The 20,688-nt window shown below is 45.8% G+C and overlaps 2 protein-coding genes across 8 annotated transcripts in view; one reads left to right on the plus strand and one right to left on the minus strand.

Moving 5' to 3' along the window:
- The window catches only part of DCAF1 (DDB1 and CUL4 associated factor 1), a 54,500-nt gene extending 42,695 nt beyond the window's left edge, over positions 1-11,805 (plus strand). For 2 of the 7 annotated variants that reach the window (XM_052776034.1, XM_052776035.1), the window contains exons 23-24: positions 6,401-6,656; positions 10,801-11,805. In XM_052776034.1, coding sequence (XP_052631994.1) covers positions 6,401-6,656; positions 10,801-10,859 — 315 coding nt within the window. In that variant the 3' untranslated portion in view covers positions 10,860-11,805. The other 5 variants (XR_008233374.1, XR_008233375.1, XM_052776037.1 and 2 more) reach the window with 4 other exon arrangements.
- Positions 11,806-15,245: 3,440 nt separating this feature from the next.
- RBM15B (RNA binding motif protein 15B) lies at positions 15,246-20,407 on the minus strand. The gene has a single exon (XM_052778259.1). It carries the CDS (start codon positions 20,291-20,293, stop codon positions 17,510-17,512), a length of 2,784 nt encoding a protein of 927 aa, XP_052634219.1. The 5' UTR covers positions 20,294-20,407; the 3' UTR covers positions 15,246-17,509.
- Between the last annotated feature and the right edge of the window lie 281 nt (positions 20,408-20,688).

The following is a 20,688-nucleotide window of genomic DNA, read 5'->3' on the forward strand; positions in this document are numbered from 1 at the left end:
GAGAAGTAAACTAGTAGGTGGTTTCTTGCCAAAGCAAACAAATTGACCAAAATAATGAGACTCTGGGAACTGTGGATTTCTTTACCAAACACCCTCCCCCCAAAACCAGAGAAAATAAACAGTTTATAGAAGCAGATGCTTACCAGCAGATGATTAGACTTGGCTACCAATAGCCAGAAGTAAATTAAATATGAGCTGAAAGATTTGAAAAAGTGGGAAAAGTTTCACTGGTGATTGATAACTATTTTGCAGGTAGAGAAAAGGCAGCCTCATAGATGAAAATAAGAATAGTTAAAGTAGTACCATATAGCATGATTCAAACTGAGAGGTGCAATAGAGACTGTGTTTTCAGAGGAAGGGACTGTTGCTGGAAAGCATCTGCAGGTGGGAGGTATTGACTTGGAAGTGATGATAGGAGGTGAGCATGGGGCTGGGGAAGGAGCAGCTGTGAGATGATGACAGCTGAACAGTTCATAGAGCAGTAACGGAGGAAGCTGGGCAGAAAACTATTGATGTAAATACTTGTTTTGGACTGTGAATCAATGCCTAGTAGAGGAAGAAAAAGTGAAAGAGGTGTTATATGAAAAGGTGAACCTTTTTGTAACAGCTGAAACCATGTCAAATAAACAAAAAATCAGTCACCTGTAAATTTAAAAACTGAGTTAAGGTTTCCAAACCTAATATCAACAATCAAAAAAGACCTGTGGGATCTTCTCTTGGCAGCTAACAGCCAGCCTAGTGTAAATCTGCAGTTGAGGAGTCTCAAATTCTGTTCATCTGGTGATACAAAATTTTTGGATTCAAGAAATGTAAGAAAACTCCATAAAGAGTCTTAAGAGTGCTTATAAAGCAAGCTGGTATATTTTTATATACTGCAGATCTGCAGTGCTGTAAGCCATACTTCCTGAAAGCACTTTGTACATACACTGATTTAATGTTACAATACAGTGCAGAAATATGTTAAAATCAAAGTTCTGCCTAGTTAACATGTATTTTGCATCGGAGTTTGAATAAGTGAAAGTCTGGGGTTTTCCTGAGTCTTTGAATGTTTTCTGAGAGATGAACACTGGTGAATATGTTAAGTATCAATAACCTGTACTACCCAAAAAGACAAATTTTGTGAATTTTCTATGTGCAAAATGAATGGGTAAAGGGGAACAGTAAGAAAGTCTATGATGATGATGAAAGGCTATGAAGTATGTGCAAATGTGCATCAAAGAACAGTATGGAAGAAAACACATAATGCTTGAACAAGAGCAAAGGCTATTTACTAAGCTCTGAACGAGCTGTAAATACTGGCAACATGAAGAATTAGGTCAAGCATTTTTTTGTTACAGTGCTGCCACCCCTATATATGCTATTCCTTTAGGAGATGTTTAGTTTTTTCCTTTGTAGTTACAAATGATAAATTAATTGAACCAAATCTACTTGGCTTTTTAAATCTTTACATAAGACTGCAAAGTAGTAGTAGAGTTAAGTTACCAGTAATTTGCTTTGAGATGATCTTGAGATAATCCTTTGCTATGTAATCAACTTTTCTGATTCTGTAAGTTAACGTCCAGCTTTTCTTGTACATTTCTGTAAATCTGCCTGTATGCAGGCATGTTAAAAAGCTGACGTGAATCACGTTTGCTCTCTTAATCATCCTCAAAGTAGTTCCAGAGTCACAGACTGTGTGTTGAAGCTATTTATGTGTTACTGTGTAAGTGAATTAGTGGATTTTGGTGATTTAGAGAAATCTCTCAACACTCACTAAGATGCATACTTAAATTAATTGCCCCATTTTGCAGTCTTACCCTAGAAGAACTGATAGTTCCTGCATCCTTTATACTTGTCTAAAGTATATAGCTGATGATACTATACATTACTGACTTACATTCTTAAGACTTTTTGTGTTAACTGTTACAATCCCTTTGTATGGATGGGCTTTTTTCAGCCTAACCTAGGCTAGTAGATGAGTCAAATTAACTCTTTAGTTGAGTTGAACAATTTCTAAGTTAAACAGGGGCCTGTCCCTGTGTGGACATCCTATTTACATCTGTGGATAGCTATTCCACACTGAAGCTGCAGCCTCCCTCTTTGCTATCCCCTTATAATTATAACTGGGGTTTTGTTTTGTTGTCTTGTTCACTTTAAATTGTCAGCTTTGTCTTTGTTCATTGCCTTATTTTTGCAGCCTTTTTGCTTTAACTGGGGTGAGTCAGCACCGTAAGTATTTATGCAGAAAAGTGGGGCCAGGAAGCCATTTTGTGTATGAAACAGGGTGGGTGTTTCCTAGATTAAAATTCCTTTATTATAATTGCAATGCTGTGTTTCTGAAGAGCAGAAAGAGTTGTTCATCCAGGTATGTTGATACTATAATGACCTCTGCATTGCAGCCGTTATGTAGTGACATCTGTGTATGCTGGAGATGAAGAGTAATACTGGTGCAGTATTGTGAAGATAACACAGAAAACCCCTAGTATTTGTGTTCACTATCATATAATATATGATAATGAAATTAATACCTATCTATATAATACATAATCACAAAATTGAGTTTCATGAGGTGTCAATGGGTACTCTACTTTAAACTGTTCTATTCTTGGCACCTATCAAGGTCAAGCTCCCTTAAGTTAATCCTAAGGTTAGGTACCTACAAGCAATCAATATACCTGAATCACCGTGTAACTAAAATGGGTAGCAATGTGACATCCTTAATTCAAAAGCTGGGCTCCATCATGTCCCTCTGAGTGTTGCCTGCTCTATTTAAAAGGGAGAATTAGGTTTTTTTTTTTCTTTTTTTTCCTCCATCATAGCCTCAGGTTGGGATCGTTTGTAATCTTACATGAATTACATTGGAAGCTAGGGGTTTGGTCTGGCTGTATTGTAATAATAGTGCACCTGGATGTAGAGCAGGCACGCAGAAGTATCGGGCAGTGAGTCAGAGTGCTAATAGTGAGGTAAAATGTTTTACAGAGGGAAGGTTATGAGATGGTCAGTTTGTGATTCTACTATACTACCCTTGTGCCTCCTGTGAAGATAACTGGTAGCTGTGAAGTGGCTTCTGTTGGAGAAGGAAGAAAATATCCTCTAAGGAAGGAGAGGATGAATACAAGGACCCCATGAACAGTTCAAGTTCTGATCTAAGCAGCTTTTACAGAGAGCAGCCCAAATAGAAGAATATCTTTAGGCATCTAAAGGAGTTAGTGATGGCTAAAACAGTTCCCTGATACTGTTTAAGTCATACAGAGTGTTTTAGTCTATGGGTTCTGTGGATCAGTTAACTCCAATGAGGAAGATAAGCACAGGTGCATGCTTGTTTTGCATAGATGTGCATGCTGGTTCTTTTTTCTAGCAGCACCTGTGTCATTGCCCAAAGCTCTTGGGAACTACCAATGAGTAGGTAGGAGCTTGCTTTTGCAGGTTTTTCCTTCACAAATCCAGATCTGGTTTGGAATAATTGTTCTGCCCATCTTCCCTTGTGACATTGCACAAGGATTTTTTTTCACTGCTCTTACTCAGTATGCTTGCATGAGTCACTGGGGAAGGCATGTCATTTTTTTATCTGTATATGGATTCCGTATGTGAGACAGTTGTGGTATCTGATGAGGATACAGCCTAGATACCCATTAACAGACTGGATATCACTTACATATGATGGTGTTAGGTGTGAGGAAACACCAGGTGGAGTCTTTCTCAGCTATATGTCCCACAGATTGGTTTTGGGTGCAGAAGCTCAGTGTGCTTTCCTAAAAGAGATCTCACCAAATATATGCAAGCCTTGTGTTTCTAGACTGGAGTATTGCAGTGTGCCTGCAGAGGTTTGTGTTTGGAGATTGTTCAGAAGCTATTGTAGAATTAATTTGCCTGTTACTTAGCAGAAGCATCACATTTTCCAGGATCCTGTTTGTGTTCTTTAAAACATGACAAGGTACAGGTTTTTCACTACTTAAAGATCACTCTTCTTGAACTGTGTTCTGTGTCACTCATTCAGCTCGGTAAGGACGTGCGTGCATGTTGTGCTCTCTCTGTCACATGCACACATGACTTCTTATAGTGTGGTTTTCACAGTTTTCTGGTTTACCAAGGACAAGTATAATTTAGACCTCATCTTACTGTTCTTAGGTGGTTTTTAAATAAGCGTGGCCTGATTTTAATTGCCTACTTCAGAATAAGTAATTTGAACTGGAAAGGTGGAAACATTTATTTCAGTTCTCTAGTATTCTGTTGCTATTTGTATTTTTACAAAGGATTTTTTCGTCACTGGTTGGTATAATCCTTCAAAATTATTTTGCAGCTAAACATACACGCTTTCTGTGTAATTTGGCACTTATTCTTGTCAGCCAGAAGAAATCTTTAGCTTTATACAACTGTATTTCACTTCATCTTATATTTGAAGGATGGTATTGCTATATATGCCTTGCTTTAAGCTTGAGTGAAAATGTTGATAAAATGGGATTTCAGTTTCCAATAAATACATTAAATGTGAAACATAATCAAATTCAGTAGTTTAGACATTGTCTTTTAAGTCATTGTGGGCTAGATATTTAGGAAAAAAATGCTTTCAGAAATTCCGCAGATGTGGAAACTAGGAGGGTACCTAACTCGTTTCAGAATCCTTTAGGTTTCAATTACACGGACTCTAAACACTTTTTCCCTAATGTCTACAGTTGTGTGTCTGTCTCCAGACACTGAAAAACCTGGCTTAATTTTTCCAAGCTTTTAAAATAAATTGATCTCCTCCTTTCCAGCTTCAGAGTTGTTTAGAGACTGAAAAAGCAAAATAAACTCTCCTGCCTTTTCAGTTTTTAATCAGTTTTTCAATTCTGAATAGAGTAATAAAGTTTAAGACATTGGTCTCTCTGTAGATACTGCATAGAACAAAAGTAAAAGTTAAGGCAAAAGCTTTTATACTCCATTCAATATATTTTATGGAAAATTATGCTCAATATTGCACTGCAGTGTAAAACTACAAGTAGGATATTTCCTCTCCCAGTGTGTATACAATTCGAAAAGCAGTGTCCATTGATTTGAGGACTCATTGACTCAAAGTAAAGTTTGTAATCGCCTAAAATAAGCACAGGCTTTAATACATGTTGTTTAGATTTTATAGTTAATATGAGCTCTTTCAGAAAGAAAACTATGTAGCAAACCAATGTTTTTATACTGTAATCTCCATTTAAATAACACAGCACTTCTGGTCAGTAGAGGAGACTTGGCTGCCTTTCGCAAGTTGAAGAAACAATAAAATCTGCCCAGGCTTTTTGGCATTCCTTGTTTCTTTTGCCTAGGACAGATGTTGGGTTTGTGTGGGTGTGGTGGATTTTTTTTTATAGCACTGACTGAAGAAAAAGTAGGTTAGGGACATGACAGTAAGGTCTTTTTCCTCTGTCCTTTTAGATCTGAAAATGCAGCAGTCTAAACAGCACAGTGTTAGTGTGGTAAGCTTGAGGACCAAACTAACCCTTGAAGTGGGTTGTTAAATATCTATCTTAACTGCTTCATAATTTTGCAAAATGTGTTCCCTCCCAAAACAAAGGGGCAATTAAGACTGAACTGCTTGAGAGCTGCCTTCCTGCCACATGAGAGCATTCTGTCAGGGAAAAAGGGTGTGACTGAGGAGATGTGCAGGTATATTGAACCCTTTCTTTGAGTCTTGGAGAATTCCTGAAGCTTGGCTTGTGATGGCACTTTTTGGCCTCTCGTTTGTCTGGAAGAACAATAGGACTGTAACAGCTTTTCCTCACTCAGTTTTATCTGCTAGACGCAGACTTCTGGATTTGATCTGTACAATGAGGAATTCAGTTGCTTTATTGAATGCAAATTCTTATGGTTTGATAGAGAAGGATCTTGATCCACAGGTAAATGCCAAAGATGAGACTTCTGAGCTGCTTTAAACAGTACTATCATCTGAAGCTGAGGGATTGAGGGATTGGTTTAGGCTAATAGTATGTTTTCCTACATTTTACATCTCATCTAAATCAGGAATGACTGAGAGACTGAATGTGCATGCTGTTTGATGCAATGTAGAGGTTTTGGTCCAACTGAAACTAAATTAGTTTGTATAAGACTAGCAACAAAGCCATGGATTAACGGGTCTTATTGCATGTCCTTATCAAGAGTGCATTGTGGTGACGTGTTGATGGCCAGTATTGGAGAGGAGCTTGAGCCAATGGTACCTGTGTTGTACCAGCATTTTGCAGATAAGACTTTGCAGGCCTGCAAATGATCTAGCATGTGTCATGTTCTGTAGTTGTAGAGAGAAAGTGTTTATATGGGTGATGGGAAGGTGTTTATAATGTGTGATGTCTGGATATGGGGAGAAGTGAAAACTATAGGTATGTTTTCTTCAATTATTCTTACTCCATTTTACGTTTGTTTTAATGTCTGCAATGGACTATTTTTGCTGTCTTTATAGGAGGAAGAAGAGCAAGAGGAGGAAGATGATGATGAAGATGATGATGATACAGATGACCTTGATGAACTAGATACAGACCAGCTGCTGGAGGCTGAGCTGGAGGAGGATGAGAACAATGAGAATGCTGGTGAGGATGGAGAAAATGACTTTTCCCCCTCCGATGATGAGGAGCTTGCCAACCTCCTGGAAGAGGGAGATGATGGTGAAGATGAAGATTCTGATGCTGATGAGGAAGTCGAGCTGATTCTTGGAGACAGTAAGTGTGTGCTCAGCTTGGTAACCACAGGTGACCTTGTCCTCTGTTTAATGTCCTGACAAATATGCAACATCTAAATCTTCCCTGAAATGGCTTAGCTGACTTCCCCCCTAACTGATATGACAGGCAGAAATCATCATGCTTGTTCACCCATGGCCTCTCAAAGTAACCTGTTGGTAAAAACAGCTCTTATCTGAGAGAACAACTGTGAGTTCTGGAAAGGAAGGTATCTCCTTTCTTCAGGTGCTCCCAGAGAGCTTCGCAGGCCAAGAAACTCCATGTGAAGAAGCCTTGTCTGATTGCTTGCCTGTCCTGCCCTTTAGGGGGACACTGGTTGAATTGTTACCTCACCTGTCTTCTCTGCCTTATTTGTACCTGTAAGGACAGAGAAGCATTTTTGGTCCTTGGTGCTATTCTTTCTCTTTTGTAATTGCTTAAAGTGCAAAACCAACATGGCATTTCTGACTTCACTTCCTTTTTTAGACTGTTCTGAAGCTAACATAACTTTTGGGATAAAATTTAAATTGTTCTCTTTTTCTGGCATTCCATAGATACAGAGATTTGAAAAGTTAACAGAGAGAGAGAGAGAGTGTGTGTGTGCGTGTGTGTATTAAGAAAGAAAGGTCTGAACTTTTTATGTAGCAATTCAATTTGGAAAAAGGCTTCACAGGAAAGAGAAGGTGAGTAGGGTAGCATCAGGCTTGGGATTTGTGACACAAGATTTTGTTCCCTTTTTTGCAGCACAATTTTCAAGTATGCACGGCCAAGTCACTCTAGTTCTTTTTAATTTCCAAGCTGTAAAATGGGGATAATGTAGTTAACTTGAGTTAAAACGTTGGTAAGGATGAGTAATTACAGTGTGTATGGTGGTTGAAGTCCTTCAGTGATAGGAGATTAGTGTGAGAGCTGAGGTGGGAATCAATCTTCTCTGTCAGTGCTGGAGGATTCGGCATGCCAGGTGTGTTTTGGCACTAATGTGGCTGGCAGACTCATTCATGTCCCTCTTTTCTGTTAGAATGTAGCTCAATTGTTTTTAAGGATGTGGCCACATCAGATTGCCAGAGTTACTCTATGGGGTCAGTCTGCTGTTCTCTTGAAGGTAGTAGGTATAAAATGTAGGGCCACATAGGACATTTACATAGGTCAAATTCATTAATAGCATACTGCAGTTCAGTGTTTTGGGATTGTGGATAACTACTGCCTGTCCCAGTAGCTGGCAGGACCTTCTTGACACAACTCCACTTCTGTTTCCTCAGGGGGGGCAGGGCCAGAAGCTATTAAGAGAGCACCCAGAGTGCTATAACTTGAATTGTCCCAGGGGCAGAATGGAGGGGAAGTTCAGGTCATTTCAATAACTATTCCTGTAACAGCTAGGTGCTACTTGATAGTTATTTCAAGTGTGCTCTGTAGAGCACTATGTATTATGAAAGGGCCACATCTGTACACCATTTATGGATAGAACCACTTGATCAGAACTTTGATCTGGTATTGCTGTGGAGCTGCAGCCAGCCCATCCTGTGGCTGTTCAGTTGCTTAGCAGCATCTTTGGGAAATTAAAGCAGGGAGTGCAGCTCTGCCAGGCTGATGTATGCATGGTCCTTGCACAGGGTTTGATGTGTGGGGTTCTGTGGCTTCTTCTCTGACTTCAGCTTCATCTGGCTTGCTTTTGTTTCTCATCCAGCAAGAGCAATTAAAATTTCCCTCTCCTTTGCTTATGTTGTATTCCAGAATTAAAAGTTGTAAAGGCACTGACACTGTTGCAAAGTACAGATCTGAGGCATGGTGGTGTATTTAGAGTGCTTCCTACTGCAGACCCTTGCTGTATTTTGGATGAACCTCCATGACATACAGTGGGTGTACTTAAAAAAAAAAGAAAAAAAATTCAAAGAACAGTTCATAGAGTCATATCATAGAATGGTTTGGGTTGGAAGGGACCTTCAAGATCATCTAGTTCTAGCCCCCAGCCATGGGCAGGGACACCTTCCACGAGACCAGGTTGTTCAAAGCCCCATCCAGCCTGGCCTTGAACACTTCCAGGGATGGGGCATCCACAGCCTCTCTGGGCAAGCTGTTCCAGTGCCTCACCATCCTCATAGTGAAGAACTTTTTATTTATATCTAATCTAAATCTACCCTCTTTCAGTTTAAAGCCATTACCCCTTGTCCTGTCACTACGTGCCCTTGTAAAAAATTCCTCTCCAGCTTTCCTGTAGGCCTCCTTTAGGTACTGGAAGGCTGCTATAAGGTCTCCCTGGAGCCTTCTCTTCTCCAAGCTGAACAACCTCAACTCTCGCAGCCTGTCTTCATAGGGGAGGTGCTCCAGCCCTCTGATCGTCTTTGTGGCCCTCCTCTGGACTCGCTTCAACAGGTCCATGTCCAGTTGAAACAGGGGAGTGAGTGGCTTTGGTTCCTTGTGCTTTAGAGAAGGCTTTCTTTCCTTTTCAGGAATAATCCATGGAGAACCTTTTAAGTATAAATTTGTCTTCCTCGTCCTTTGTCACCACCTTGGGGAGGGTAGATCTGTTTGTCTTGTCCAAAGTAGTTTGTGCATTGTGCAGATCTTTCAAGAGCTTGTTCCTGGGCCAATGGGGTGCCCTTTTTGAAATGCACGTGTGATATAGGATGGAAGAAATATATGGAATTCCTACCAGCAGCATGGCTGACTCTTGTTTCCTCCTTTCTTCTGTAATTGAAAATGGCAGCTTCCAGGCAGGTCTATAAGCTTCTGCCAAGCAGTTAACTGCAATCAGGTTTACTTATAGACATGGAGCTCAAAATTGGAAGGTGATGTGGTGAACTGGAGAATAAAGAGTTAGGAGATCCCTTTTCAAAGCTTTCCTCTGGTGTTTTAAAAAAAAAACCCCAACAAACCAACAACTTTCTCAGCTTCTCTCTTTCTCCAGAGTTTCTGGATTGTTATCTCGCTTGTGCTTCTTTCCCTCTTACTGCATAAGTGTAGCTACTGCAGCACTGGCTGGTGTTTTCCAACTACCCTTACATGGCTGTAGCTGTTCTGGGAGCACTGATGACCCTTCAGCTTAGGATCAGTACACAGTGGAAAGGCAGCTGGCTAATCTTTGGGGAGGAGGGTTGGGGGAAAGGGTTTGTGCCCTCTGCTGCTTGCTTGTGATTCTTTTTTTTTCCTAAGGAAAGCATCTGAGAAGGGGTGAACCTTCCAGAAGGCCTTGCTTACCTTGACAGGCATTTTAGAGATCCAGTATAACTGAGATGGCTAAGAGGAAGTCTTGGTGTCTTTTTTTTTTTTTTTTAAACTATTTTTAACACCTAGTTAACTGCAGCATCCAATGAATTCACATAAGAAAAAGAGCCATCGTCACCTCTAAGGTAAGGCAGGAGACCTCTTGCTGCCAGAGCTGCTACCACTTCCCTCTTGCACAACTGAGGGTGGAGAGATCTTATGTTTTAAGATAAAAAGCAAGTGTGTGTGTGTGTGTGTGTCTCTGCAACCAGGAAAAGCACAATTTTCAGGTCACCTTTAACGCGTGCTATGTAGTTAAATTCATTAGAGAAACCTTTGGGTTGCTAGAGGAAGGTTCTAGTTGTGAATGTATGGATTGCTTCCACCTCACTCGGGAGGTCTCCTGCTGTGCTGTGCAGAGGGGAGTGACAGGCCAATGAGAACCTAGTACTGAGAAAGTCTGGGTCTAACTGCGTAATGAATTAGCCCCATGCACGTTATACGGAGGCCATATTTCACCACATCAGGTTGGTGGAACTGTCAAGCTTGCTTTCAAATAACAGCTGTGCGGAAGGACTGCCAGATCTGTCCAGCCCCAACATGAAGAGCTATTGCACTTGTGCAGGCAGCTCATGTGCAAGTAACTTACTGCTGGTGTCCTTCTCTCCATCTTGTCATGGGAAAAAAAATGCCAGCTAATAGAAGCTGCTCTCCTCTTGACCCTCTGTTTTAACCAGGGAAAGAAAGCTCTGGTGCATATTTGCTAACTGCTTTTGATTGATTTGAAACGCATTAATGGTGCTAGCCGCCTCCATCATTGTTAGGGAGTTGCTGGTCTTAAGCAGGTGGTGGCCATCTCGTAACTATGAATGCGTTGCCTTGCTTAGCAGCCCTGACAGCTGTGTTCTTCCACAAACCAAACATAACCTACATGTCTCTCTTTCAGCCGACAGCTCAGATAACTCTGACTTGGAGGACGACATAATCCTGTCTCTGAATGAGTGAGGAGTGACTGCCAGACGGGGTGTTGGCAGCAGGAGATGCTCCCTTCCCAGCAGAAGACCGGAGACCAAATAGGAAACCGATTCTGAGCACCCCAACCCTTTTTCTCCTGGGAAAACCTGAGGAACTCCAGCCCATCCGCTGTGTTGGTTTGAGTCAGTTTGAGGCTCGGGGCTAAGTCCGAGGCTCTACAATAAAGAGACCTGGGGTTAGGCCTCTTTTCTCTCTGCCTTTTTTTTTTATTTTTTATTTTAGGCTGAGATGACTCTCCTCTTCAAAGAAACTTCTGAAGATATTTCACAATATATTTTCTTTGTATAAAGTTCTTTCCTAAAGAACAGAAATAGTTTTATATAAAAAAAAAAAAAAAAAAAAAGGCAGGTGTTCTAGTAAAGAGGGAATGAACTTTGTATTCCTGTAGTACCTTGTTACCATGGGGTAGGTTCGGGGGAGAAAAATTGTTTAAAATTAAAAGAAGAGGCATTTTTATGCAACTACTAAGTGAAATAAGAGGATCATGGTTTCTAATATTGTTGAGGAGTGAGAATATTTTTATTTTAAATATGATTTTATTTTTAAAAAACAAAGCAATGGGTGTTAACACCTGCTAGTGCGCCAGTGTGTTTCAGATGTTTTTGTCCTCCAGGGAAGAGCCTTGGGGGTGTTTGGTAACTGAACGTACAGGCTGTTTAAAGCGGAGATTCTTGCTGTGGTACCAGCTGTAATGAGAGGCTGAAATCCTGGCTTGGCCTAGTCAGAGCCTGGTATTCCTGAAGACATGGGGATCTGGGATTGAAGTTTGAGCCCTCTTTCTCCCCTCTGCCCTTTGTGGTTCAAGTTTTTTAATCTTTTTTTTTTTTTTTCCCCCCACCTCCCTCTGTGTGGAAACTGCAAATTGAAGGCCTTTTTCTTTAATGTAAAGTGTATTTATTAAAAAATTAAATACAAATCCTGTCTCTGTTTATGGCTGTGAATTGTAGCCATGCATTCCTCTGCCACTCATGCAGAAGTGGTTCTCTGTGCACCTGAGGGGCTTAGCCAGTGAGCAGCTAGGTGTAGCTAGTGGCCTGCTGCAATAAGGAAGGGTAAAGTAAACAAGGGGTGAGATTTGTGAGTGCAGGCTCCACTCGCTGTCCCAGTCCACAGGGACTCCCAGAGCTGCACAGCGGACATTTCACCATGCCTGTGGGTTCAAATCTGACTTGTTGGTTTGCCTGACAGCCTTGATTTCTCAGTGGGGTTGTGGGCAGCGTGGCACCGCATCCTCACTGTGCTGTGTGGGAGCTGGAAGGTGCTGCTAATGCCAGGCTGTGATTTTGTTTAAAGATGATGCACCAAAATATCCACTCTGCGGTTCAGCTACAGGAAGCATGGCGAGCTGCAGGGAACTCTCACCACCTTGCCGGTGTGTGTCAGAAGGCGGGAGCAGCATTGGGCCTCCTCATCCATGTGTGGTTTGGCATTATGTACACTGCCTTCTGGCTATACTGGCAGAGGGCAAATTAGGTGCTCCGTTTGTACATGACAAGAGGCCCTGCCCTTAGAAGGGGCTGAAAAAAAATTGCAGTTGAGTGTTTGATTTCACTGTACAGCACACAATTGCACAGCTTAGTTCTTGTGCGTCAGACCTGCAAGGTAAGTGTGCTCATTGCTTGCTTGGACAAGGCCACTAAATGTGCTATTTATTCCCAGGTGTTCAGATGATAACATCCACTCAACTTTTTACCCTCTCTCTGTTTTGGCCACTTCTTACTTTCAGAATAGGGTTTGAGGCAGAACAGGGAGCTGGAGGCTTCTCAATCCTTGACACTACAGCAAGTTTTCCACCAAGACCCGTGCCCATTTCAACTAAGGCTCAAGGTTTCATTGCTTGAAGAGGAAGGATTTTCTTTTTAACCAAGAGAAGCAATAGCTTTTCTTTTCCCTCCAGCATTGCATCTACTTAATGTACTTACCCAGGGCTGCTTGTTAATAATTAAACAGAAAGGTTCTGCTGCAACTTATAATGGATAATTGTACCCTACGGAGTCGATAAAGACGAGCGAGTTGCGATTACTACAGCATTTAAGACCAGCAATTGGAGCAGCATTCTGATTAAATGAGGGGATTGAAAATCAGATATGCCATCCAACAGCTGTGGAAACCAGCCTCTGCCTTATCAAAAACATCTTAAGCAACTTTACCTTAGAAAATGTGCTGCTCAGGAGGAGGAAAAAAAAAAAAAAGTGTGTACTCAACTACTAAAACCAGAGAGAACCTGTGCCAGATGATGCCTGTATCTTGTTCTGGCATTATACCACAGCTATAATCGGCTGCATCTGTTGCTGTTTTGGGCCTGGCTATCTTGGAGAAATTTACCAACTAGTTTTGTGAGACTGAACCGAAACATCTAGGATGGAGCTCCTATTTATATTATAAACTGGGCCACTGTAAGTATATATGCCATCCCTCCCTCCCACACCTATCCCAACTTCATTGAATAGAGCCAAAGGGAGCGTGCTCAGGCCTTAGCCTGTGGCTAAGGAGGCAGGGCCTGGCGCCTGCAGCTCACCCACCAAAACCTGCTGAAGCAGCCCCGGCTGCCTGTCCTGGGCAGACTCTCGGCCTCTCCTTTCCACTTGCTTATTGCAGAGCTGCTGAAGTTAAATACACAAGCGTGGGGGAGGCTGCCTGCCCCTGCGTGCTACCTCCTTTGTTCTTGTGGGGCATCACTGAAGAGTGCTGGGGAATAGGGTGACTGTAACAGGCTGGGTGAAAAATGGGGATACAGAATTGAGGATTAGCAGGGATTCGTTTGGTTTTGTCAGGCCGTAATTCTGCAACTACTTGGGCTGGGGGGAAATCTCAGAGGAGTTTGGAAAATCACCTCTTCCCTTGGCATTGTCATTTAATCTATTTAAAAGCATTGTGTTTGGAAAAAGTCCTATAATCTTCCTGAATACACACAGCACGTTGCTGATGTGATGCCCACAGTACAGGCTGTGTAACCATCGTGCCAGCACACTGGGAGGTTGTATGCGTATCCCTGCACCGCAGCGCTTCAAAAAGAATCTCATCTAGGCCAGGGCTTGGAGAGCAGGGTAGAAACCTCAGGGCTGGTCAGTAGTTTAACCTGCGTGTTAGCAAAGGGTCATAATCAAGGTATCATAAGCTCATCAGCACTGGTCATATGCACATGCTGGGCACCTGGGACAGCCTAGGGCTAGCCCTCTTGTCCATGTTTCTGTAGTAAAGACAGCCAGCAACTGATGTTAAAAAGAAGAGGCTTTGTAAGACAGACTCTGTACTGAATGTGTGTTCAAAAAAAAAAAAGAAAAAAAAAAAGGAGCAACTCAGTCTTAAACGCTAACGGTCTCAGACCACCAAATCCACCATCTCACACCCTGGTCCCTCTTCGTGTTTCAGATCACGCTCAAAGAGACAGAGACCATTACCCTGTTGCAATTACCTTCCTGCCACTGCTATACTGGGCTGAAAGACGCCCTCCCCCCCGCCCCCAAACCACCCCTCCAGCACTGTTCTACCCACCAACTTCCAACATCACTGAGTGTCTTAGGCCGCCTAACTAGGGCCATGGTCTTCCTCCCCAATCCCCCCTGCCATGTATTTTCTCCCCAGAACTGCATCCCATCCCAATTTACGGGCCAAGTCTTGCAAGCTGTAACATACAGGTGTAGCATTATTTTTCAGGCCTGTTTCTCTTGAAACCAGCCTGGATGCATGTGTGAGGGGATGGGATGGCAGGCAGGACTACAGGAGGGGGCCTTTGGCCTCAGCACCATCTGGCTGTTCAAGCAATAGCTGTGGCTCACTCGCATGCTGGGGAGCTGGGAAGGCTCAGGTCATCAGGTTAGAGGGCTGATACTGCTTCTCTCCCAGGTGTTTTTTCCTTAAGCTCTCCCACTTCTCATTTACTCCTGTTAATTTGTTTGTAGGAGGGAGATTTGGTCCTCCATTCATGCATGCATGCTCACGACGATCAGCCACTTCACCGGGAAAAGAAATGCCATCATTAAAAATCTTATCCAGCCCAAAGTGTGACAACGTTTGTCTTCTAAAAAACCCCTACATTATTATTTGTTTCAAAAGGAAAGCGGGAGAGGGGGATTTCTGGTGGTTCCCTGGCTTTGCCATCAAGCAGTTGCAGCTTTTATCATGTATTTTTTTTTTTTCCTTCCGATTCCTCTCATTCACACAGCGTAACACACGCATGCACGCGCACACAGACACACACAAGGCCACTCCACAGCAGCACAAGCTACAGCTCCCTGCCAGCAAGAAGCCAGCCAGGCATTTGTTACTGCACCACCACGCACTCTGCCTCAGACTGAACGGACATCTCCAACACGTAGGATGACAGGCTGACAAAAAGCTCTATCACTCTATGACTCTGGCCATAAGGGGTATTTAATAGCACTTGGTTTCAGATAACACTTAATGGTTACAATTGTTGACATTTGGCACTGTCTACATTACAACAGCATTGGGGACTCGGTCACAAGGTTAAAAGTCAGCGTCCCTGTAACCGTGTAAAACCAGGGGCAGTCCAGCTCCCCTACGCCATGCAGCCGTGGTGTCATGAAGCGTACCGCTGCGCTGCCCAGTGCAACCCAGTGTAGCGAGTCTGGAGACACGGCTTGGCTGCTGGGAGCAGCAGAGTTGCTCCTCTGCTCCCACAGCATAAATCGGCTTTCCCGGAGCCCTGCCGCTCCCAGCAGACGAGCCAGCTCACCTCTCACTGAACCGTGCCCGCACACCGTGGACAAAACCCTCCGTGGCCTTGTAGCTGTACTGGGGCCCTTACGGACAGAATTATGTTTTCTGGGGTACAGAAGATGCATCATCAAGTGAAATACTAACCCCCTCATGATCACACTAACTCATTAGATTTACTTTTAATATAATCACAGTATTAAATGTTAAAAAAAAAACAAACCAAAAAAACAAAACCAACAAACCAACCCATACTTGTTGATATCAATACATTATTAAATTAAGCAACCGCTCATACATCATCAGCTGATGATGTCCCTACTGTGAAATTGCAGGGTTAAAAAAAATAAAAAAGAAAAGCATCATTAGACTGAGTTATGCTCCCTGCTATATAGGTTTTGATACCAATCATACCTGAGAGCACAGTTTTAAAAGGGCCTTGGCAGCCATCAGCAAGTGAGTCTGCTCGGTCACAGAGATGGGTGCCAGAAAGACTCTGGTTCGCCCAGGATTTTGTTCACTTGCTTACCACCAAAACAACAACAAAACAAACCCACCTGCAAATTTAAAGAAACTTTTAAATTTAGTGTTTTTAATCCCACACAATTTTCTGTAAGCCTTCTAAAATCTACAGGCATAATTTTAAAAAATAAAAATATCCCCAAACTCAACAGTGTGGATTTTAACTCAAATTTAAACTAGTTACCGCATCCTTAACGTTACGGAGCAACCAGAGGTGCAGATGTCCTGGTTTCTCTCCTGAACAACTGTCTCATACCACAGATAGATGGAAAAGGTGACAGAACCATGCCATCTTAAATTTCAAATTTTGATCTCCAGAGTTTCCTACAGTCATAGACAGGTTACTTGCAGTAACATAACACATTTTCAGACAGCCAGACACATTTATCTCTTTTTTTGTAAGCCTGCAAACAAGTTTCAACTTTAGCAAAAACAAGTTTGCCATTTATCTTTCAATAAAGGATTTCAGATAGTGCAACATGGTCGACTACGCAAACGGGCACCTACAGTTTGCCAAAACCCTTTGTGCCCTTTATTAGCTTGTCTACATCTAACACAGGCCCAAGAGGGTTCCCCCTTACATGACTTTTTTTTTTTTTCTCCTGCTTGTTTTTTTTTTTTTCTCCTTTGATAAAAAACGGGAATGTCAAGCCTCATTTTTGTTTTACCCAAGAACTTCTATCTGACTGAGACATGTATCGGGTGCTCTCAGACCTCACAGAATTGAATACAGTTGACTCCTTTGTAACAAACTTTTCACCAAGTATTAACTGTAATTTTTTTTGTTGTGTATAAAAACCACTTCTATTCTTGATCAGGATTTGCTTCCTTCATAGCTGGCTTCCTGGGAAGCTTCTATCCTCAAATAAGAGCATCAACAGCAATGCATTCAGACTCAAATTTATGAAATAAAAGGCAAACAGGACAAAAAAAAAAAAAAAAGATACAGAACCAACCTTTCAGTCTCTCATACAGCACAAAGAAGAACCCCCCCCTTCCCCCTCCCACCTTGCAGGACACATCTAAAGAGACGGAGGAGGTGCAGGAGGCTGGGGTCTGAGAAACTGAAACGGGTTGGGACCATCACCTTCCAGCTCTTGACAGCACAGGGAACCAGCCCTTCCTGGGCCATAAAAACTAGGATACCGCACAAGTTTAGAAATCCATCAGTGAACAAGGCTTTACTGACAACTTTTCATACAGTTAAAAAATAAAAATACAGAACAACAGCGGACAGTGTCACATATTAAAAACGAATAAAATGGGCTCTATTTAAATGGTATTAAAATTAATTAGAAACTAAAAATCTTACCACTTTGGTCGAGGTGTTTTGAGCCTCCACCAAAATGATCGGCCTTAAAAACAACTGGGTTGTGTGACACACAAAGAAAACATGGAATCTGAAAAGACAGTGTGGGCTAGGCAGTGTCTTTGACTATAACTATCACCATATGTTCTTCTTCTAACTTTCCCAATGTCCTTAGTGCTGACTGGAGGTACTGCTGAGAGAATTCACAGGGAGGGAACGCGTAAAGCATGCCTGTGCTGTCTCTGCCCTTTGCCCCTCCCACGGGCAGGCTGATAACCCCAGCAGCCTGCTTCTGTTTCAAGTAGGAGACCAGATTCCTGAGAAGCCGTCGCTGCAAGCCAGGCTCTACAACAGGGAAGGTCCCCTCGGCCCCTGCTGGGGTGGACTGGGTCGCCAGGAGCACAGCGTAGCCGTTGGGGCTGCCTTGTTTGATACGGCGAGTTACTTCATCCAGCTTGGGCTGGTCGAGCCGAAGTCTCTGAGCAATTTTGAGCTGCGTTAACTTCCCGCCGGATGAATGGTCTTTAAGGAGTCCGTTGATGACACCGAGGTCTCCCTCCAGGATGTGCATAGAGGTGGGGAAGCAGCTGTTTTTTAGCACAAGAAGCCCATTCCAAGCAAGCTGCAGCGTCTGAGCGTATTCTGATAAATTCTTTAGCTTTTTGGTCTCAGATTTTGGCTCCTCGTGAGTTTTTGATTCCGACTCACCAGTTCGATGATTGCGTTCGCTGTCCCTTTTTTTAGGCTGGGGAGCATCGGATGCCTCACGATGGGGCTTCTCCTCAGTCGCATGACGATTGTTCTGAAGGGAGTTACTCTGCTCTTTCTCGGCTCCGGATTCTGTAGTGTGATTCTCCTTGCGAGCCCTGTCTGGGCTGCGGTCTAAAGCTGGCCCACTGGCCTTTGTCCTGCTTCTGTCCTCGTAAGGCGAGTGAGTAGTCCTCCCGCGGTCACTGGAAAGACTCCGGCGTTTCCGCCTCTCTTCCCACAGTTTGGGCACGCTGCGATCGCTGTCGCTGGCCCAGCGCTCTCCGCTCCGGCTACGCACCGATCGGCTGTAGCTTTCCAAGTTGTTTCTGCGTTCGGCGTTTTTGGCAGGGCTGGCCCAGTCTGCCTCTGCAAAGCTCCTGTCTCTGTCTGAGTACAGGAGATGTGGAGGAGTCCTATCTCGCACCCTCAAGTCTTGCTCTAGGCTTCTGTGTCTGCTGTACCCGTCAGCTAGCAGTTCATAGTGCACGGGGAGCGGTGCAGGCTGGTACTGCTGCGGGTATCTCGTCTCTTCTGCTTTGGCAAAATCCACTCGGAGTCTCCTCTCCGGTCCGCCCAAAGGGAAGCCCCTCATCTGGGCGCAGGCAGCCTGGGCAGCATCCAAGCTTTCGTACTGGATATAAGCGAAGCTGTCTCCCTTCACGTAGTCAATAGTCCTGATGCTGCCAAAGCGGTCGAACTCCCTCGCCAGGGCAGCCAAGGAAGTACTTGGACCAAGACCACCCACCCACAGCCTGGTAGTAGGGTTGGCTTTCCCGTAGCCAATTTTGATAGGGTTCCTGCCGACAACGCGGCCCGACATGGCGACCTTGGCTCGATGCGCCATGTCCAAGTTTTGGAACTTGAGGAAAGCGTAAGCCCCGCCTTGGCCCCGGGCAGGGCGCTTGATCACCACTTCTTCGATGATGCCGTACTTCTCAAAGGCCCGTCTCAGCTCCACCTCCGAGACGTTGTGGTCCAGGTTGCCGATGAAGAGGTTGCGGGTGGCTCTCTGATCGTCCTCCGGCATCAGGTCTTCCTCAGCCACGATGGGGTAACTGTAAGGGCGGCCACGCTCGTCGTACAGCCCGTAGTAATCCAGGGCCCTCTCCCGCTCCCGGGAGAGCCCGATGGCGGCCGCTTCCAAAGCGAAGGCGGCAGCGGCGGCGTGAGCGTGCCTGGGCCGCGGCTCCCGCAGCAGGGGGCTGGTGACGGGAGAGAGCGATCTCTGCTTGTACTGGTAGGTGCTGTGGATGGGCGGCAGGTACCCCAGGGGCTCCGGAGAGGGCGCGGGGGGTGGCGTGCGGCTCCTCCGGCCCCCGCGCAGATACACCGGCTCCACCTTGAGGGGCCGGTCGTAGAGGAGCAGCTGCCGAGCCCGGGCGTGCCGGCGGGCATCGCGGGCGTCCCCGGGGTGTCGGAAGTTGACGTAGGCGACGCGGCCAAGCTCGGGCGTGTGGGAGAGTTTGACACTGATGTCCCCGGCGCCCCCCCCCGCGAAGCGCTGGAAGAGGCGGAACAGGCCGTCCTCCAGCAGCTGGTCGGGCAGGGCCGCGCTCAGCCCGCTCACCAGCAGCGTCTTGTACTCACAGGAGCCGGGCGGCTCCCCGGCCAGGCCCGCCGACCCCCCCAGCGGCGCCAGCAGCAGCGAGGGCGCGGCGCCCGGCGGCGGCCCGGCCAGCAGCAGCGAGGGGGCCACTACGGCGCCCGGCAGGGCCTTGGCCTTGGGCACGCCGAGCGCCCGGGACGAGGACGAGGAGGACGAGGAGGACGAGGGGGCGGCCTGGCTGCCGCCGCCGCGGGCGCCCGAGGCCGAGCCGCTCCCCGCCGGGCGGTGGTTCGAGTCGCCGCCGCCGCCGCCTCCGCCGCCGCCGCCGGCGCGCTCATCGCCGCGGTGGCTGCGGGAGCTGGAGCCGCCTCCGCCGCCGCTGCCGCCGCCGCCGCCGGTGGTGGTGCCGCCGCCTCCGCCGCTGCCGCCGCCGCCGGGCGTGGACTTGTCCCGGCTGCTGCGGGAGGCGCCCGAGCTCCGGTGCGGGCCGCGCCGGCTGCTGCTCTCGCGTTCGCGTTCGCGGGGCCGCTTGACGGCGGCGGCGCGGCCTCCCCCAGCCCCCGGCGGGCTGGAGTCCCGTTCGCTGCCCCGCTTCATGGCGCCGGGGCCCGCCGCTCAGGAGACGCCTCCGGCGGCCGCCGCCATCTTGGACAAAAGGGAACGAAGGCGGCTCCGGCCGCCGCGCCGCGCGGGCCCTACGTCATCGCCCCGCGTCCCGCCGCATGGCGGCGTCAGGGGGCGCGATAGCGCCGCACAGCGACGTGACGCAAGAGCGCCTCCCGCCTCCGGGCCGGCCCGGCCGCACGTGACGGCGGGCGGCCAATCGCGAAGCGGTGCCGGCGCGCGCCCGGCAAAAAACCCGCCCCCTGCTGAGCGGAGTGTGTGTGGGAAGGGGGGGGGGGGTTCGCGCGCGCGAGCGAGCGAGGCAGCTCCCACTGGAAAGGCGCGGGGTGGGGGGGGGGGGGGGTGGTGGCGGTGAAGTGCGTGCGTGC

Source organism: Harpia harpyja, chromosome Z, assembly GCF_026419915.1.
Source record: "Harpia harpyja isolate bHarHar1 chromosome Z, bHarHar1 primary haplotype, whole genome shotgun sequence".
NCBI classification, from domain to species: domain Eukaryota; kingdom Metazoa; phylum Chordata; class Aves; order Accipitriformes; family Accipitridae; genus Harpia; species Harpia harpyja.